Raw genomic sequence first — 14,552 nt, 5'->3', positions numbered from 1 at the left:
AACCTAGATTTGGGCATTTTTCTGCTAAACCGCTTATATTTAGATGCATCAAGATAGAATCTTTGAGTTTGTTTATCCTTTGTAGAGCCTCACTTGTTCCATTACGTTTACAGTTTGTAACACTCCGGTTTAATCTGCTGACTTATCCCGCTCGATCGCGATCTGATAGCAGCCCAAAACAGATATTAATTAATGTGACCGTGTACCTAATGGGGCTGGCAATCGGATTGGACTGCTACGGAGTTGTTACATTCCATTTTGTCCTTCTCAAATGCTGTAATAATGAATGTCTGGTGCCAAGAAGAACAGCAACACAGCTTCATTAATTAACAACCTATATTTACCACCAAAAACACAAAGTAAGGAGACAGCCACTGCCTTCGTCTTACAAAATTAATAACGGCTAATCTCAGCACAGGCCTCTTTAGTTATTCATTATCATCACACGCAAATTTTAATCACTGTATCCAACACTGCAATCCAACACTGCAATCCAAATAATGCCGGCGCGGTAGACACGAAAATACAAATATCGGCACTGAAATATCACTGAATCACACTAGTAATTGTACTTGTTCACTTTCCCGTATATTTCTAACACAAAAGGGGTTAAACCGCGACAATGGCCACCCCCTTTGTCGGTACGGCCTTGCATTACGGCCACCGGCCGCCCCACGGCCCGGCCCGCAGCCTGGGTCCCACTCTACTGCCTCAGCACTCGCTCTCGCTCTCACCACCCGACGCACACTATCGATTGTCTGTCCTATCGACCTGTGCTGTCTTAAAACATATAGTAAGGGTCTACGGACCCCTTACAAGTTTCCATTTTGGATCACCATTTTTGTTTTCTCACCCCTTTCGGAAGTTTTCAGTTTCCCTTGCTTTTAATGATTCTGTGGATGTCTACAATCATTTTGCTGAAAGTCATTGAACCTAACCTATTCAAGTGTAGCCCATCCTTTCCCAGACACATACCACTTACAAATGTATTTGAGTACAAGAATTGCACCCAGCTTGTCGCACTGTTCCCTCATTCTACTGTTCATCTTATTTATGTATGTATCACTTACTGACCTTCTGTGTAAAATTGCGCTAATGACAATTTTTGAATTTGCAGACACACTTTTTGCTGAGCACATCAAATTCTGTGTTTCACTGATTTTTTCTTCCTCATTGCTGTTCCAGATGGAATTTGTTCTGACATGAATGAAAACACCTTCGTATTTGTCCTTTTTTTTCATTTCCACTTTCAGTTTCACTTCATTTCGAATATTTTGTAAGTGTCTGCTGATCTGATGCGATTGGATTCCGGAATGAACATCGATTTCACAGCCTGGAGCTGTAACATTTTTCAGTATGGAGTCGCCAACAACAAGAAAGTCCCTTTTTTTCAATCGGTTTTGCTGCAGCACTTCGTCTACGTTTGTCCTTTTTGTAGGACACTGTTTCCCATTTATATATGTTTACAAATAGTCCAGTGGGTGGGTTTTTGATCACATTTCACACACCATGTATATTTTGAAGGTTTTGTTTCATACTTTGCTGGTGTTTTTCAGATTTCGCTTGTTTCTGTTTGATGGCTATCACACACACAGAAATGTTTTTCTTGAGTTAATCTATCATTTTCTTTCTTTGTAGTCAGTAATTCAGTTTTCATTGCTTCAATGTCCTTGTGTAGCTGCTTTATAATTTCATTTTTGGTATCTTCTTTTATTTCCGTTTCACAAGTGCAGGCCTGTTTTTCCCATATTAATCTATCCTTTTCTTTTTTTATAGTCACTATTTTGATATTTAATGCCTCAGTGTCCTTTAGCAGCAACTTTATAATTTCGTTTTTTGAGTCCACTGTACTTACAAGATCAGCTGTTTCAACTCGTAAACAAATGTAGTATGTCCATGGAATATCATCACTGATGAATTTTAGGTTCACTTTCGTGCACTTTTCTTGCAACCAGTAACTGCGCTTGACACAAAATACCCTTCATCACTCGCTTTTCATATTCTCTACACAAAAAACTGTTTGTTTTTTACTGTTTTGAAAAGAGCAAAATGTTACTACACTTTCCTATCAGCACCATCTTGACTTACAGAAAGTTCCTTCCATTCTTCTCAAAAGTGTTTCAGAAAGTGCCCCCCTATGACAGAATACTACACCGACTCATTTAACTAAGCAGAGCTTATTACCTGTGCCTCTTAGTTTCTCACTCTTGTAAAGGATTCTCCACGTACAGCAATACAGTGCTAGCAAAACTAAATAAGGAAATTAACATATTGTTATATTCTGTAACCGTGATAAAGCCTTTGGCCTACTTAGCAGACTGAAGTGTTTTGGCATTAATGACATCCCTCTTCCATGGACGGACTCTTACCTTCATAACAGAAAGCTGTGGGTCTGATTAATAGACAGTGTCAGAGGCGTGAAGCTAACCTTTGAATGTGGGAACATAATGTGTAGAGTACCACAAGGAACGATACTAGGCCGACTATTATTTCTAAGCCACAAAATGACCTTCCAACAAATTTAAAACACTGTTCAGAAACTGAAATCTTTGAACTCTAACTTAAAAAATTCAGCTCATTTGATAACCGAACAGACCTGCAAGTGGTTCATAGCAATTAGTATTAAGCCTTAAGACCCATATTAATAAATTTGGGACAGAATTGTCAGCAAGGACTTGTCTTCGGGAAGCGAATTGCACAGTACTGTTGATAGATATAAAATTAGAAGTGTCTCAACCTGTCTTTCAGAACTAATAGTTTCTTCCTGAGGTGGAGGAAGGAATTGGATGGGGAAGGTTAAAAAGGAAGGACAGAATAGTTTCTTCCTGAGGTGGAGGAAGGAATTGGATGGGGAAGGTTAAAAAGGAAGGACAGTTCACTCAGACACAAGCATGAGAGGGAAACCGTGGCTGCAGTAGTGTGCATTAGGATGTATGTGTAGGCTTGTGTGAATGGGCGTATTTTGTACTTGAGGAAGAACCAGAGCTCAAAAGGTAGAGAGTTCTATTTTCTGTTACATGTTTGTATTCACCACACATCAGTCTGCTAAAGGTGAACGGTTCTCTTTTCCCTTATTTTATGCATTGTACCATTCAGGAAGTCCAGTAGTGTTAAAACTTCAAAATAGCTATCGCAACTAACTGAAATAGTATTGTGGATATGCTAGTAAGGGTAGGTAATCTGCAGGGACCATAAGATGCTGTAGTTGCTTTTTATACAATCCTATACATAATGTATTAATAGAAGAATGACAGAATGTATTAGGAGAACAATGACAGCTAGTACCAGAAATCATCGAAGTTCTCAAAATATTTAAAAGACTGTCCTCACACAACAAAGTAACTATAGCACGTTTTAGCTGTCACAAGCAGTGTACAGTGAATTCTAATGAATTTATGAAGCACAGAGTGCACATTTTATGGAAAGAGCTGTTTGGTAAATTAATTGTTTGAACTCTGCTATAGATTCACAAATAACTTTCCACATCAGGTGCTGTGAAAAGCAACTCATTTGGACCTGAGATTCATTTAATAATTCATCCAGTGAATCCTCTAGAAGATATTCAACGGTTGAGTTAGAGCTAATTGTAACGGCATGCATTCCTGAACCCCCAACAGAAGTACCATACTTACATGCTCATTGCACTTCATACTACTTTGCAGCATTACACCTAGATATTTAATTGACGTGGCTGTGTCAAGCAATACACTTTGAACGCTGTTTTCAAACATTATGGGATGGTTTTGCCTACTCATGTGCATTAACTTGCATTTTTCTACATGTAGAGCAAGCTGTCATTCATTACACCAACTAGAAATTTCATCCAAGTCACCTCATATCCTCCTCCTATCACTCAACGATATCTTCCCATAAACCACAACATCATCAGCAAACAGCCGCAGATTGCTGCTCATGCTGCCTGTCTGACCTTTTGTATATATAGAGAGAGAATAAGGCTGAGCATCTACTGGAACTGTATTCGTCTGACTAGTTCAACAGCTGATTAATCCCAAGACATGCAACATTGTCCAACATCCACTGGGCATCAATTTAGTCACATATACCTGTAAATGGCCAGCTGTCAGATGGATCCCAGTGAAATGGGACTGGTCAGACATAGTGTTACAAGCAAGCACCTGTTGTTACTTGTGATTGGGTGTGCTTCGCAGTTTGATTGAGCACAGGTCACTGTGAGATATGCAAAACAAGAGGTGTCACCACCATTACTTACATAGGAAACTATGGTTGAACGCTGCAGAGGACATGAGTCTGGAAGCCAAGTGGAAACATTAGTCATAACATGGCTAAAAACACAATAATTTGTGATCAGGATTATTGAATATGTGATGTGTGATGAACAGTGTATGTTCAGTAAGTCTGTTTAATCATTTGTTAGAAAGAAAACCTTCAACCAGGTGTTCACTCTATGTAATTAGTAGGGCCCGGATTTTACGAGGGCCGTTCAGAAAGTAACCTCCGGTTGATTTAAAAAAAATACACCAAGTTAAATAAAAATATTTTAATATATACATCTTACAACTACATCTTTGCACTATTTTTCTACATAGTCTCCATAGCGATTGAGGCACTTATCGTATCTCTTCACAAGCTTTGAAATTCCTTCTGCATAAAAATCACCCGCTTGTGCCTGGAGCCAGCCTGTGACCGCATCTTTGAGCTCTTCGTCGTCATCAAACCGCTGTGACCCGAGCCATTTCTTCAAATGCATGAAGAGGTGATAATCACTTGGCGCCAGGTCTGGGCTGTAAGGTGGATGGTTGATAACGTCCCACTTGAAGGACTCAAGAAGGGCCGTTGTTCTGCGAGCAGAGTGAGGACGGGCGTTATCGTGCAAAAAAACGATACCGGAAATCAGCATACCACGGCGTTTGTTCTGTATAGCCCGTCGTAACTTTTTTATTGTTTCACAGTACACGTCTTGATTAATGGTCGTACCACGTTCCATGAATTCAACCAACAACACCCCTTTGGCATCCCAAAACACCGTTGCCATCAGTTTTCTGGCAGAAAAATCTTGCGAGGCTTTTCTTGGTTTGGTAGGCGAATTTGAATGTGTCCACATCTTTGAATGTTTTTTTGTCTCAGGGTTCACGTGCTTAATCCAGGTTTCGTCACCGGTCACGATTCTGTTTAACAATGGTTCTCCTTCGTCCTCATAACGTGACAGAAAGTCTAATGCAGAGGCCATTCATTGAGTTTTGTGGTGGTCGGTAAGAATTTTGGGCACCCATCATGCACAGAACTTACGGTAACCCAATCTTGCTGTCACTATCTCGTACAAGAGAGTCTTAGAAATCTGTGGAAAACCAGTAGACAACTCCGACATTGAGAAACATCGATTTTCACGAACTTTTGCATCAACTGTCTGAACGAGTTCGTCAGTCACCAATGATGGTCTACCACTCCTCTCTTCATCATGAACGTTTTCTCGTCCACTTTTAAATAAACGTACCCATTCACGGACAGCTCCTTCACTCATAACTCTTGGTCCGTACACGGCACAAAGCTCACAATGAATAGCTGCTGCAGAATATCCTTTGGCTGTAAAAAAACCTTATGACAGCACGCACTTCACATTTGGCGGGGTTTTCTATTGCAGCACACATTTCAAACTGCCACAAAAACTAAACTAGCGCAGGTACGACGTTCACTCGACCACGGCTTGATGCCGACTGACCTGTTGAGTGCGTGAACGCACAGATGGCGTCGCTACTCCCCCCACAACCGGCACTGTGACCAATCGGAGGTTACTTTCTGAACCGCCCTCGTAATTACCTAAAAAACAGTGAAATATGCAAGCATTTATGACCTAAAACGTACATAAATATGACCTTAAAAAATAAAATATGACTTAATAGAAGTTTATTAATAGAAGTTTATTTAAAGCATTCTTGTTTGTTTATTTAATTTTTTATTCACCATAAAGTAATACAAAATTCACTTCTCAAAATATTGTAAGTATAGTTCTTTCTTTCTTTCTGTAGGGTTTGTGGCTAATTTGCACCTATTTTTTTGAATGTCTGAGTGCTTTATTTTCTAAACACAAAGTACAGTGAAAAGATCATATATTGGAACATAAAACAATGTTTTTATTTCTGCATAGTATTTAAAGTGTTTCAAATTATTTAATACCATATGTCAGTCTTCAGTATCTGCAAAGTTGCACTGGATCACAAGATGCATTTTCAGGTTTTCCGTGGTCAAAGATCTACGGTTGTCGCCGGGGATAGTTTTGCACCTGGAAAAGCTCGTCTCCTCTCCACTTCACAAGACGTCACTGGAGCATAATTGAAGGCAGCCAGGTCACTGGAGTTCAGCTTTGTTTCAGTACCTTAAAATGTTGCGGCATTCCCTGAAAGACTGTAACTAGTTTTGCACGGTGTAGAATATCCAGGATTCCGTTGGAGAACACTTTGCAATTTGGTTTTCACTTTGTCAGCAACATGACCACGAGCTCGATCCAGCTCACTCTGTACATGTTGCACAGTATTCAGGGCCTCACATAGCTGAGTGCCAACAGCTTCCAGTTGTTTGATGGCTTTTGATATCACTGAAAAATTGGTGTTGATGTATGCCAAGTTTCGAGACAATGTATCTGTAAAAACTTCTTTCAGAATTTTGATAGCACTTGATTCATCGCTATCAAGCTCACAGAAGATTGTCTTTATTTGGGTGTAGTTGGTGCAGTAATACTCAGCAGCATTAAACCAAGAACCCCATTGTGTAAGAACAGGTTTAGGTGGGAGGGGCATTGAAGGTAATTCGTGCGTCCTGTAAGATACGAGAAAAACGGTATATGCATTTTTGGCAAAAGTTGACAGAAATGTGACCTATTACATTAAAAGTTAGCTGCAATATGACCTATTACTAAAATTTGTTGAAATATGACTTTATATGCACAATCAAAATACATTTTTCGGCACTAAAATGCCTAGATTTGTGTATAAATTGTTCTAAAATTCACCCTATAGTTCAGAAAAAAATATGACTTGTCATTAAAATCCGGGCCCTAGTAATTGGTATACTGTGAAGTACTGAAACTACTTTCATTTGTGCTCCTTCCCTGTTCTCACTCTTAGAAGTGTTTCTTCTTGTTGATTGTGTTAGCTGGCAACCAAACACAGCTCTGCTGTTTCTTTCCCCTCCTTGTCATTTATGATGTTGTGTACCCAGCATATACATTTGACTATAATGTCGGCATTATTAGGCTTACCAATTTCACTATTTTTTTGTAGCAGTCTCCATCCACTAACCATTATTCCAAACACATTCCATCACTTGTCAAACCTTGGAAAGACACTTGTTGAAAGTAGTTAGCAATGGTTTACACTCAGACAGTGGGAATCATCTCATCAGGTAAGTCTTCAGTTCAGTTGCCTTGTGGCTGACTGGTTGTCAACTGTATGTCGGATGTTACTCAACTGTAATGGACAAGCTTCATCAGTTGGCCGCAGTTGTACAACCGTGAAAACAACCTGTTTGTTGGCCGAATATGTACCTAATGGATGTCCAGGCTAAGAGTGGTACTAACACCGAGCGGGATGGCGCAGTGGTTAGACACTGGACTCGCATTCGGGAGGACAACGGCTCAATCCCGCGTCCGGCCATCCTGATTTAGGTTTTCCGTGATTTCCCGAAATCGCTCCAGGCAAATGCCGGGATGGTTCCTCTGAAAGGGCACGGCCGACTTCCTTCCCAATCCTTCCCTAATCCGATGAGACCGATGACCACGCTGTCTGGTGTCCTTCCCCAACCCAACCAATCAACCTAAGAGTGGTACTGTCATATTTCTCTGACAATACCCTTATCTTTGGTGAACACTAGCTGTCAAGGACAACATACTGGGTTTTATTACTTAAGAAGTCTTCGAGCCACTCACATGGGAAGCTTTTGCGTATGCTCTTATCGTCATTAAAATTCTACTGTGGGTGACATGTCATACACTTTCTGGAAATCAAGGAATATGGAATCTACCAGTTGCAATTCATCCATGGTTCGCAGGATATCATGTGAGAAAAAGGTGAGCTGGGTTTCACGCAAGTGATGTTTTCTAAATCCGTGCTGATTTGTGGACAGGAGCTTACTTCGAACTGATGATATGTTAGAGAATTCTTCAGCATACCGGTGTTGAGGATATTGGTGTGTAATTTTGTGGGCCCATTCCTTTAACCCTTCTTATGTATGTCACCGGTGTTTCTTCCAGTCACTTGGGGCTTTGTGTTGGGGGAGATACTTGTGATAAAAGCAAGCTAAGTAAAGGGCCAATGTCGAATTGGGGTACCATCCAGACCCAGTGACTTACTTATCTTTAACTCTTTCAGTTGCTTTTCTAAACCAGGGATGCCTTTTATTGCTTCCTTCATACGGGAATCTGTGTGACGGTTAAACATCGGAATGTTTGTACAATCATGTCCTTGTGCATGAATAATTTCTTAAATATAAAATTTAAAAGTTTGTCTTTCATTTTGCTGTCTTCTATTGCCTCACCAGACTGGTTAATGTGAGTGACTGGATAGAAGCCGTTGACTGTCTTAACGATTTTACCTATAACTGAAATTTTGTCAGATTCGCAGGAAGATCTTTTGCTCAGGTATGACGATAGTAGTTGTATGTTTCATGCATAGATCTTTTTTCAGACACGTGAATTTCCAGCAACTTTTACCTGTCATCATTTTTGCATTCTGTTTTAAACTGAGTGAGGTGGGTCTTCTCCATCCATCCACTTACTTGGCTCATAATTCTTCAGACAGCAACTTCAGTACCTTTAAACTCCACCCATAATTCCTCTATCTTCATCACACTGGAATTAAATGTCCATTCATTGTCTAAGTATGATGCTAATAACTGGTTATCTGCTCTTCTAGCAAAAATAATCTCCTAGATCTCTTGAATAATTTACTAACTTTATTAGCCATTGCCAATATGAATGCATTGTGATCTGTCTCTATGCTGACACCATCGATAATGTCAGCCGTGTTTGTACCTGCAAGGTGTAAAATATTTTCATTGTAGGTGGGCTGTCAGACTAGCTGCTTAAAATAATATTCCGAAATTGTGTAAGAAAGCACTTTCAGGGCTGGTTCTCCATACCACGTGCAGTGAACCCAGAGATGTACCCATCTATACTCAGTAAATTAAAGTCACCTCCAACTAATATTTCATGATCTGGGGATTTCCAAGCTAGTGAGCATATACTTTCTTTGAATGATTCAAAAGACAATATGATGAAGTTGGGTGGCCAGTAAAAACATAAGAAAATTAACTTGAGTTTATCTAGACTTCTGACATGCGTCCAGATAAGTTCCCAGTAGAGACAATATTTGTGTGTAGACTGCTATGAACATCCCCCCCCCCCCATCTTTTCAATGCCTCGATAAATATTTCAGAGCTTTGTACTCCAGGTTTTATCCAGCTCTTGGTTCTGAGATTAATTTGAGTGCTACAACTTTACTGTAGTGCAGTAAATTCAGGAAATTTGTCACGATTACTTAAATGATTTACTGTTTAAATTTTGACGGTCGAAGTTTCTTTACTTTGCACGTAATACGATTTTGCTCTCTGCATTGGCTGGTGAACATTCTTCAGAGAAGACCATATGCACTCCACAAGTACTCTACTACCTGAGTAGCTACTTTGTGTAGTGCACCTCTGTCCTACCCCGTAATGTAAGCCCAGAAATCTGCAGCCACAGCTGTCACAGAATCAGTGAAGCCTTGGGATGAGACCCTCCACTCAGCTCCAAACCAAAGGACCCCAGTCAATTCTGCATGCTTCAAATTGTTAGCTGTGCTTGTACCATGTGTGCAAGGCCAGCAATCTTCACCATTTGCAACAGCTGCTTATATGAACTGAGGCTGCAGAACCCTAGTGACAGATGTCAGTGGAGCTGAGGTGAGCCACAACTTGCAGAAGACTGGACCCTATACATTCAGTAGCTGCAGGCAGAGCCCCCTTCACATCTCTGGTAAAGCCCCATGGCAGGCATAATGACTGCACATTTGATTTTTCCCAGCCCTGGACACTATTTGCTTAAGGACCTCCTTAATGCACCTAACATTGGAGCTCCCAAAAACTAGCTAATTCCTCCCCCCATGTGCCTTCTCAGGCCCTGCTGAAGGAGCACGCACCTGTCCACTCACAGAGTGTAAGAGCAAGGACAGAGGGCCAGCCCCCACAATGACTGTCTCGAGTGATGCAAACTTGTTACCACCTGCCACTCACCCTGAAGTGAGGGTAAACACAAAATTACACCTTTTAAATACAAAAATACGCAAGGAATTTAAGAATTAAACTATGAAGAAACACAGAAAAATATAAAAACATAACTTTCTGCTTTGTTAGTGTGTCCAAGGTGGCAGCTGAAAGCATAACTTTGTCAGCAATAGTGCTACCAATACAGTATAGCCTGTGTTAACGCCTGCTTGACATCCATCTGTTAACAGTGTGTTTGCACAGCTACATTACTTTGTCTGTGCACATATCCAATATAGATGTTGACTGTGTTTTATATTCAGTAGCAATAATCAGTAATTACCATCCATTTTCTTCTCTCCTGTTAACTTTTCGTGGTTGACTCATTAGTCAAGTAGCCATACTAGTTCCGTTACTGCTTCTGCCATATCCTTCTGTGTATTTTTTTTTTTAAAGGGGGGTGAGGATTTGGGCAGGGGGTCAGAGTGCTACAATTTTAGGTGCTGGTGGACCTTTTAGGTTGTATGTTTGTGGTCCATGATCCTTTTTTGTTCCTGACATATTTTCCAATATTCCCTTGCATTGGACATCTTCATTGGTGCTCATGGTTGTGCTGAAATGCCAATACTCAGCAGAAACTGGAGAACCTCACAAGATGTATCTGGATTAAATGTTGGGAACGAAATAGTTTTATGGACCACAACCGTAAGATGTGGAAGGTTGACCAGTAGGTAAGAAAACTCATGAAAGACTTCACTGTATGTTACATTTTTTTTATATATGTGCTTCAAGAAAGTTTTGAAGAAAATTACAAGAGTTTCCTGTTGTAGGCTGATTTGTACTTGTTACACTGAAAATTTGTCTGTATATCTTTCACTGTTTTTATATATCATAGAATGACCATTGTCAGTGTGTCACCATCTTTTGTCATTATTTGTTATGATATTTCAGGTGTCTGAAACTGTCAGCCGTCGAAATTTATTTGAAGCTGAATTCCTGATAGCTCTTTGCAGATACCTTTTGCTTCAAGGATATGAAGAAAGTGAAATTACTATCCTTACAACTTATTCAGGACAGATGTTCTACTTGAGGAAAGTAAGTTATTATGAATAATTTGTTTCTGATATTTTGTGGGAGATGTTCTGTTTGGCAGTTTCGTGTACAGCACGTGGTTAAAATAAAATCAGATATAAATGAAAGCTCCAGATCATTTAAGTTAAATGAAATTCATGTTCTTGTTAGTAATATCAGAATCAAGATATGCCTTGCAGAAAAATATTGTTGTAGCTTGAGTCATTCACCTATGGCGAGAACATCCAAAGAGCCACAGAAAGAATAGTCACAATAAGCAATGTTATAGAGCAATGAAACAGAGACATAAATAGAAAAAAGTTATGTTATGCTGAAGGTCAGGAGATAGTGTTTATAGAGTGTTATTTTGATTTTTCTAGTCTCTTCCCTTCTATTTGCCTTCTCAATTACTTTAGAAGAAGCTTCTTTGAACGATACATTCAGACTGTGACATTACCTGACAGTTACTGCTGAGTAGTTGCTCTTCTAAACAACATCCCATATGAGTAAACCTGTTACGACTTTGCCTGATATTGCTTGTACTTATGGTGCTGGGGCTGTGCATGGCTCTGTTTAAAAAGAATAGCTTGATGTAGCCATGGAGTCGAGCTGCATATATCTACTTTCTAGCTCCACAGCTAATTTGCTGGAAATTAACATGTAGCTGTGATCCTGCAGTCAAGTAGTGTTTCCATTGGCTAGAATTGCGACTTAATAAAATACATAGAAATATAAAATAAAAGATAAATGAATAATTTAATAACATGTGTTCTACTCTAACATCTGTAATTGATAAAGACAACAGAGAATTACATTGAATAATGTATAGTCAAGAAAAGACATCTCAAATAAAAGGGCAGTGGTCCTACAATATCCAGTTAAAATTTGGATAGAAAATACCCTTACCTAATGCAGTAAAGTTATGTTGAGAGCAATATGAGAATGGTAGCAAAATCGCCAAACTAAAAAGTCATCAAAGACTTGCAAAACTAAGTCCTTTTCATAATCTCAAAACACAAAATATTCATGTTATAACTTCAAGTTTAACAAATATATTTCAAGGAAGACGCAATACGTGAAAGTCACAGATCAAGTAAACAGAGTAAGATGTGTGTACACTTTAACAGTCAAATCATAACTGAGTCCAAGCCTAGCGGCCGCTGGCTGGCTGGCCGCTTAGGTGGCGCTGCTGCTGCATGGCTGGCAGACAGCGCCGCATGTAGAGGACGCGCGTAACTGTGTGGCGGCACTTTAAAAGATCGGCGAGTCACAACACTTTTCCCCCTTTCGAATCTTTTGCACAGGTCTTGATGGAGGTGGCCTGTAGATTGCTAACGTCCATAGGTGTTGTTTGACTGGCCGTAAAGTCTCGAGGAGGAGGCTTTTCGTACGGACGGAAGTGTGCTCGATGATAATGGGTCGAGATGACAGGAGACATGGGGGTCGAATCTGCTGGGGCCCCGTGCACCAATCTGCCCGTTGCGGCAAGTCCGGTTGTTATAACAGGATACACGGGCGATGTGTCCGTGTCCGTAGGAGGAGGAGGCGAGTAGAGTTGCTCCGACAGATGATTGTCATCTGGTTCCTGCATGGGCACATCTCCTGGTGGCGTCAGTTCTTGTGCTGGCACCGATATGATGGTGAGAGTACTGCGTTGTGAGTAATGAGAGATTCCAGTATCCCGAGCGTCAGGTAGAGCCGAAGATGTTGTAGTGGCATCCGGAACAGGCGTTGCCGGCACACGAGGCCGAAGCTGGTCATGTCCGAATGACACACTACAACACCCGTGTCCATCTGGATTTCATACAGGCGTTTCGGCGGTGAACCGGCCAAGCGAAGGCACCCGCGGCCATGAGGTGGAAGGTCGCAGAAGATGAAGTAGTGTGCGGGGCTGTCGGCCACAGGTCAGCCGGGCTGTGGTCGCCCATGGGGGTGAAACGGTAAGAAGCCAGAAATTGGAGAAGCACATCATCAGCAGAAGAAGTCAGGAGTTTCCTCATTTGAGCCTTAAATGTGCGGACCAATTGTTCAGCCTCACCGTTTGACTGTGGATGAAACGGAGGGGCCATGACATGCATGACGCCGTGACGGGCCCAAAAATCCGCAAAATCGGAAGAGGCAAATTGCGGACCATTATCAGTAACAAGAGTAGAGGGAAGGCCTTCCAAATACAAAATTCGAGCTAGAGCATTGGTGGTTGCCGCGGTGGTAGGCGACATGCAACGGACAATGAAAGGAAAGTTAGAGTCGGTGTCAATAACGAGAAGCCAATAAGTACCTAAAAAAGGTCCTGCGAAGTCAGCATGAATACGCTCCCAGGGCTTCTCAGGCGAAGGCCACGGTTACAAAGATGACTTCGGGGCGGTGGCCTGTGATGCACAAGGGCCACAGGTAGCGACCATGTGTGCGGTTTCAGAGTTGATGCCGGGCCAGTACACATGACAGCACACCAGAGATTTTGTGTGAGACACACCCCAGTGCCCTTGGTGAAGGAGGCACAAGACCGAAGCATGCAGAGACGCAGGTACCACAACATGCGGTGAAGCATTGTCGGTGGAAAGGAGGATAACACCAGCCCTAGCCATGAGGCGGTAACGCAAAGCATAGTAGTTCCGCAACGGATCAGAAGTCTTAGCGAACGGACGATCTGGCCAACCCTTCTGAATACAGCATAGAACCCAGGAGAGGGTAGGGTCAGAACCTGTAGCAGCCACCAGCCGGTCCCTGGTGATGGGGAACCTGTCCACAACCCGCTGCTCGGCAACATCCTGTTGGAAACACAAAAGTTTGTCCCTATTGAATGCCAGATCAGGACCCATGGGAATGCGAGACAGTGCATCAGCATTCGCATGTTGAGCTGTCGGCCGGAAATGAATCTCATAATTGAAACGAGACAAGTAAAGAGCCCAACGCTGGAGGCAGTGTGCAGCCTTGTCGGGAAGTGACGTTGAAGGATGAAACACTGAAACAAGTGGTTTGTGATCCGTAACAAGATGAAATTTGTATCCATAGAGAAAAACACCAAACTTATGAAGAGCATAAATAATGGTCAGAGCTCCTTTTTCAATTTGAGAGTACTTTTGTTGGGCATCCGTGAGCGTTTTGGAGGCATAAGCAATGGGTTGTTCAGAACCATCAGAAAAACTGTGCGCAAGGACTGCACCGACCCTATATTGAGAGGCGTCCGTAGCAAGAACAAGATGTTGGCCAGATCGATAAGTGGCCAGGCACGGGGCCTGTTTCAGCATAGTCTTCAATTTCTGGAAAGC

The 14,552-nt window shown here is 41.5% G+C and overlaps 1 protein-coding gene across 1 annotated transcript in view; it reads left to right on the top strand.

Moving 5' to 3' along the window:
- Positions 1-14,552, top strand: part of LOC124595650 (NFX1-type zinc finger-containing protein 1-like) — a 279,353-nt gene that overhangs the window by 109,419 nt on the left and 155,382 nt on the right. Inside the window, exon 6 of the mRNA XM_047134490.1 lies at positions 11,164-11,307. Within this exon, the coding sequence (XP_046990446.1) occupies positions 11,164-11,307 (144 nt within the window). The remainder of the gene's footprint in view (positions 1-11,163; positions 11,308-14,552) is intronic.

Source organism: Schistocerca americana, chromosome 2 (assembly GCF_021461395.2).
Source record: "Schistocerca americana isolate TAMUIC-IGC-003095 chromosome 2, iqSchAmer2.1, whole genome shotgun sequence".
In the NCBI taxonomy this organism is placed as follows: domain Eukaryota; kingdom Metazoa; phylum Arthropoda; class Insecta; order Orthoptera; family Acrididae; genus Schistocerca; species Schistocerca americana.
The sequence above is the reverse complement of the archived record's forward strand: the minus strand, read 5'-3'. Positions and strand labels throughout refer to the sequence as shown.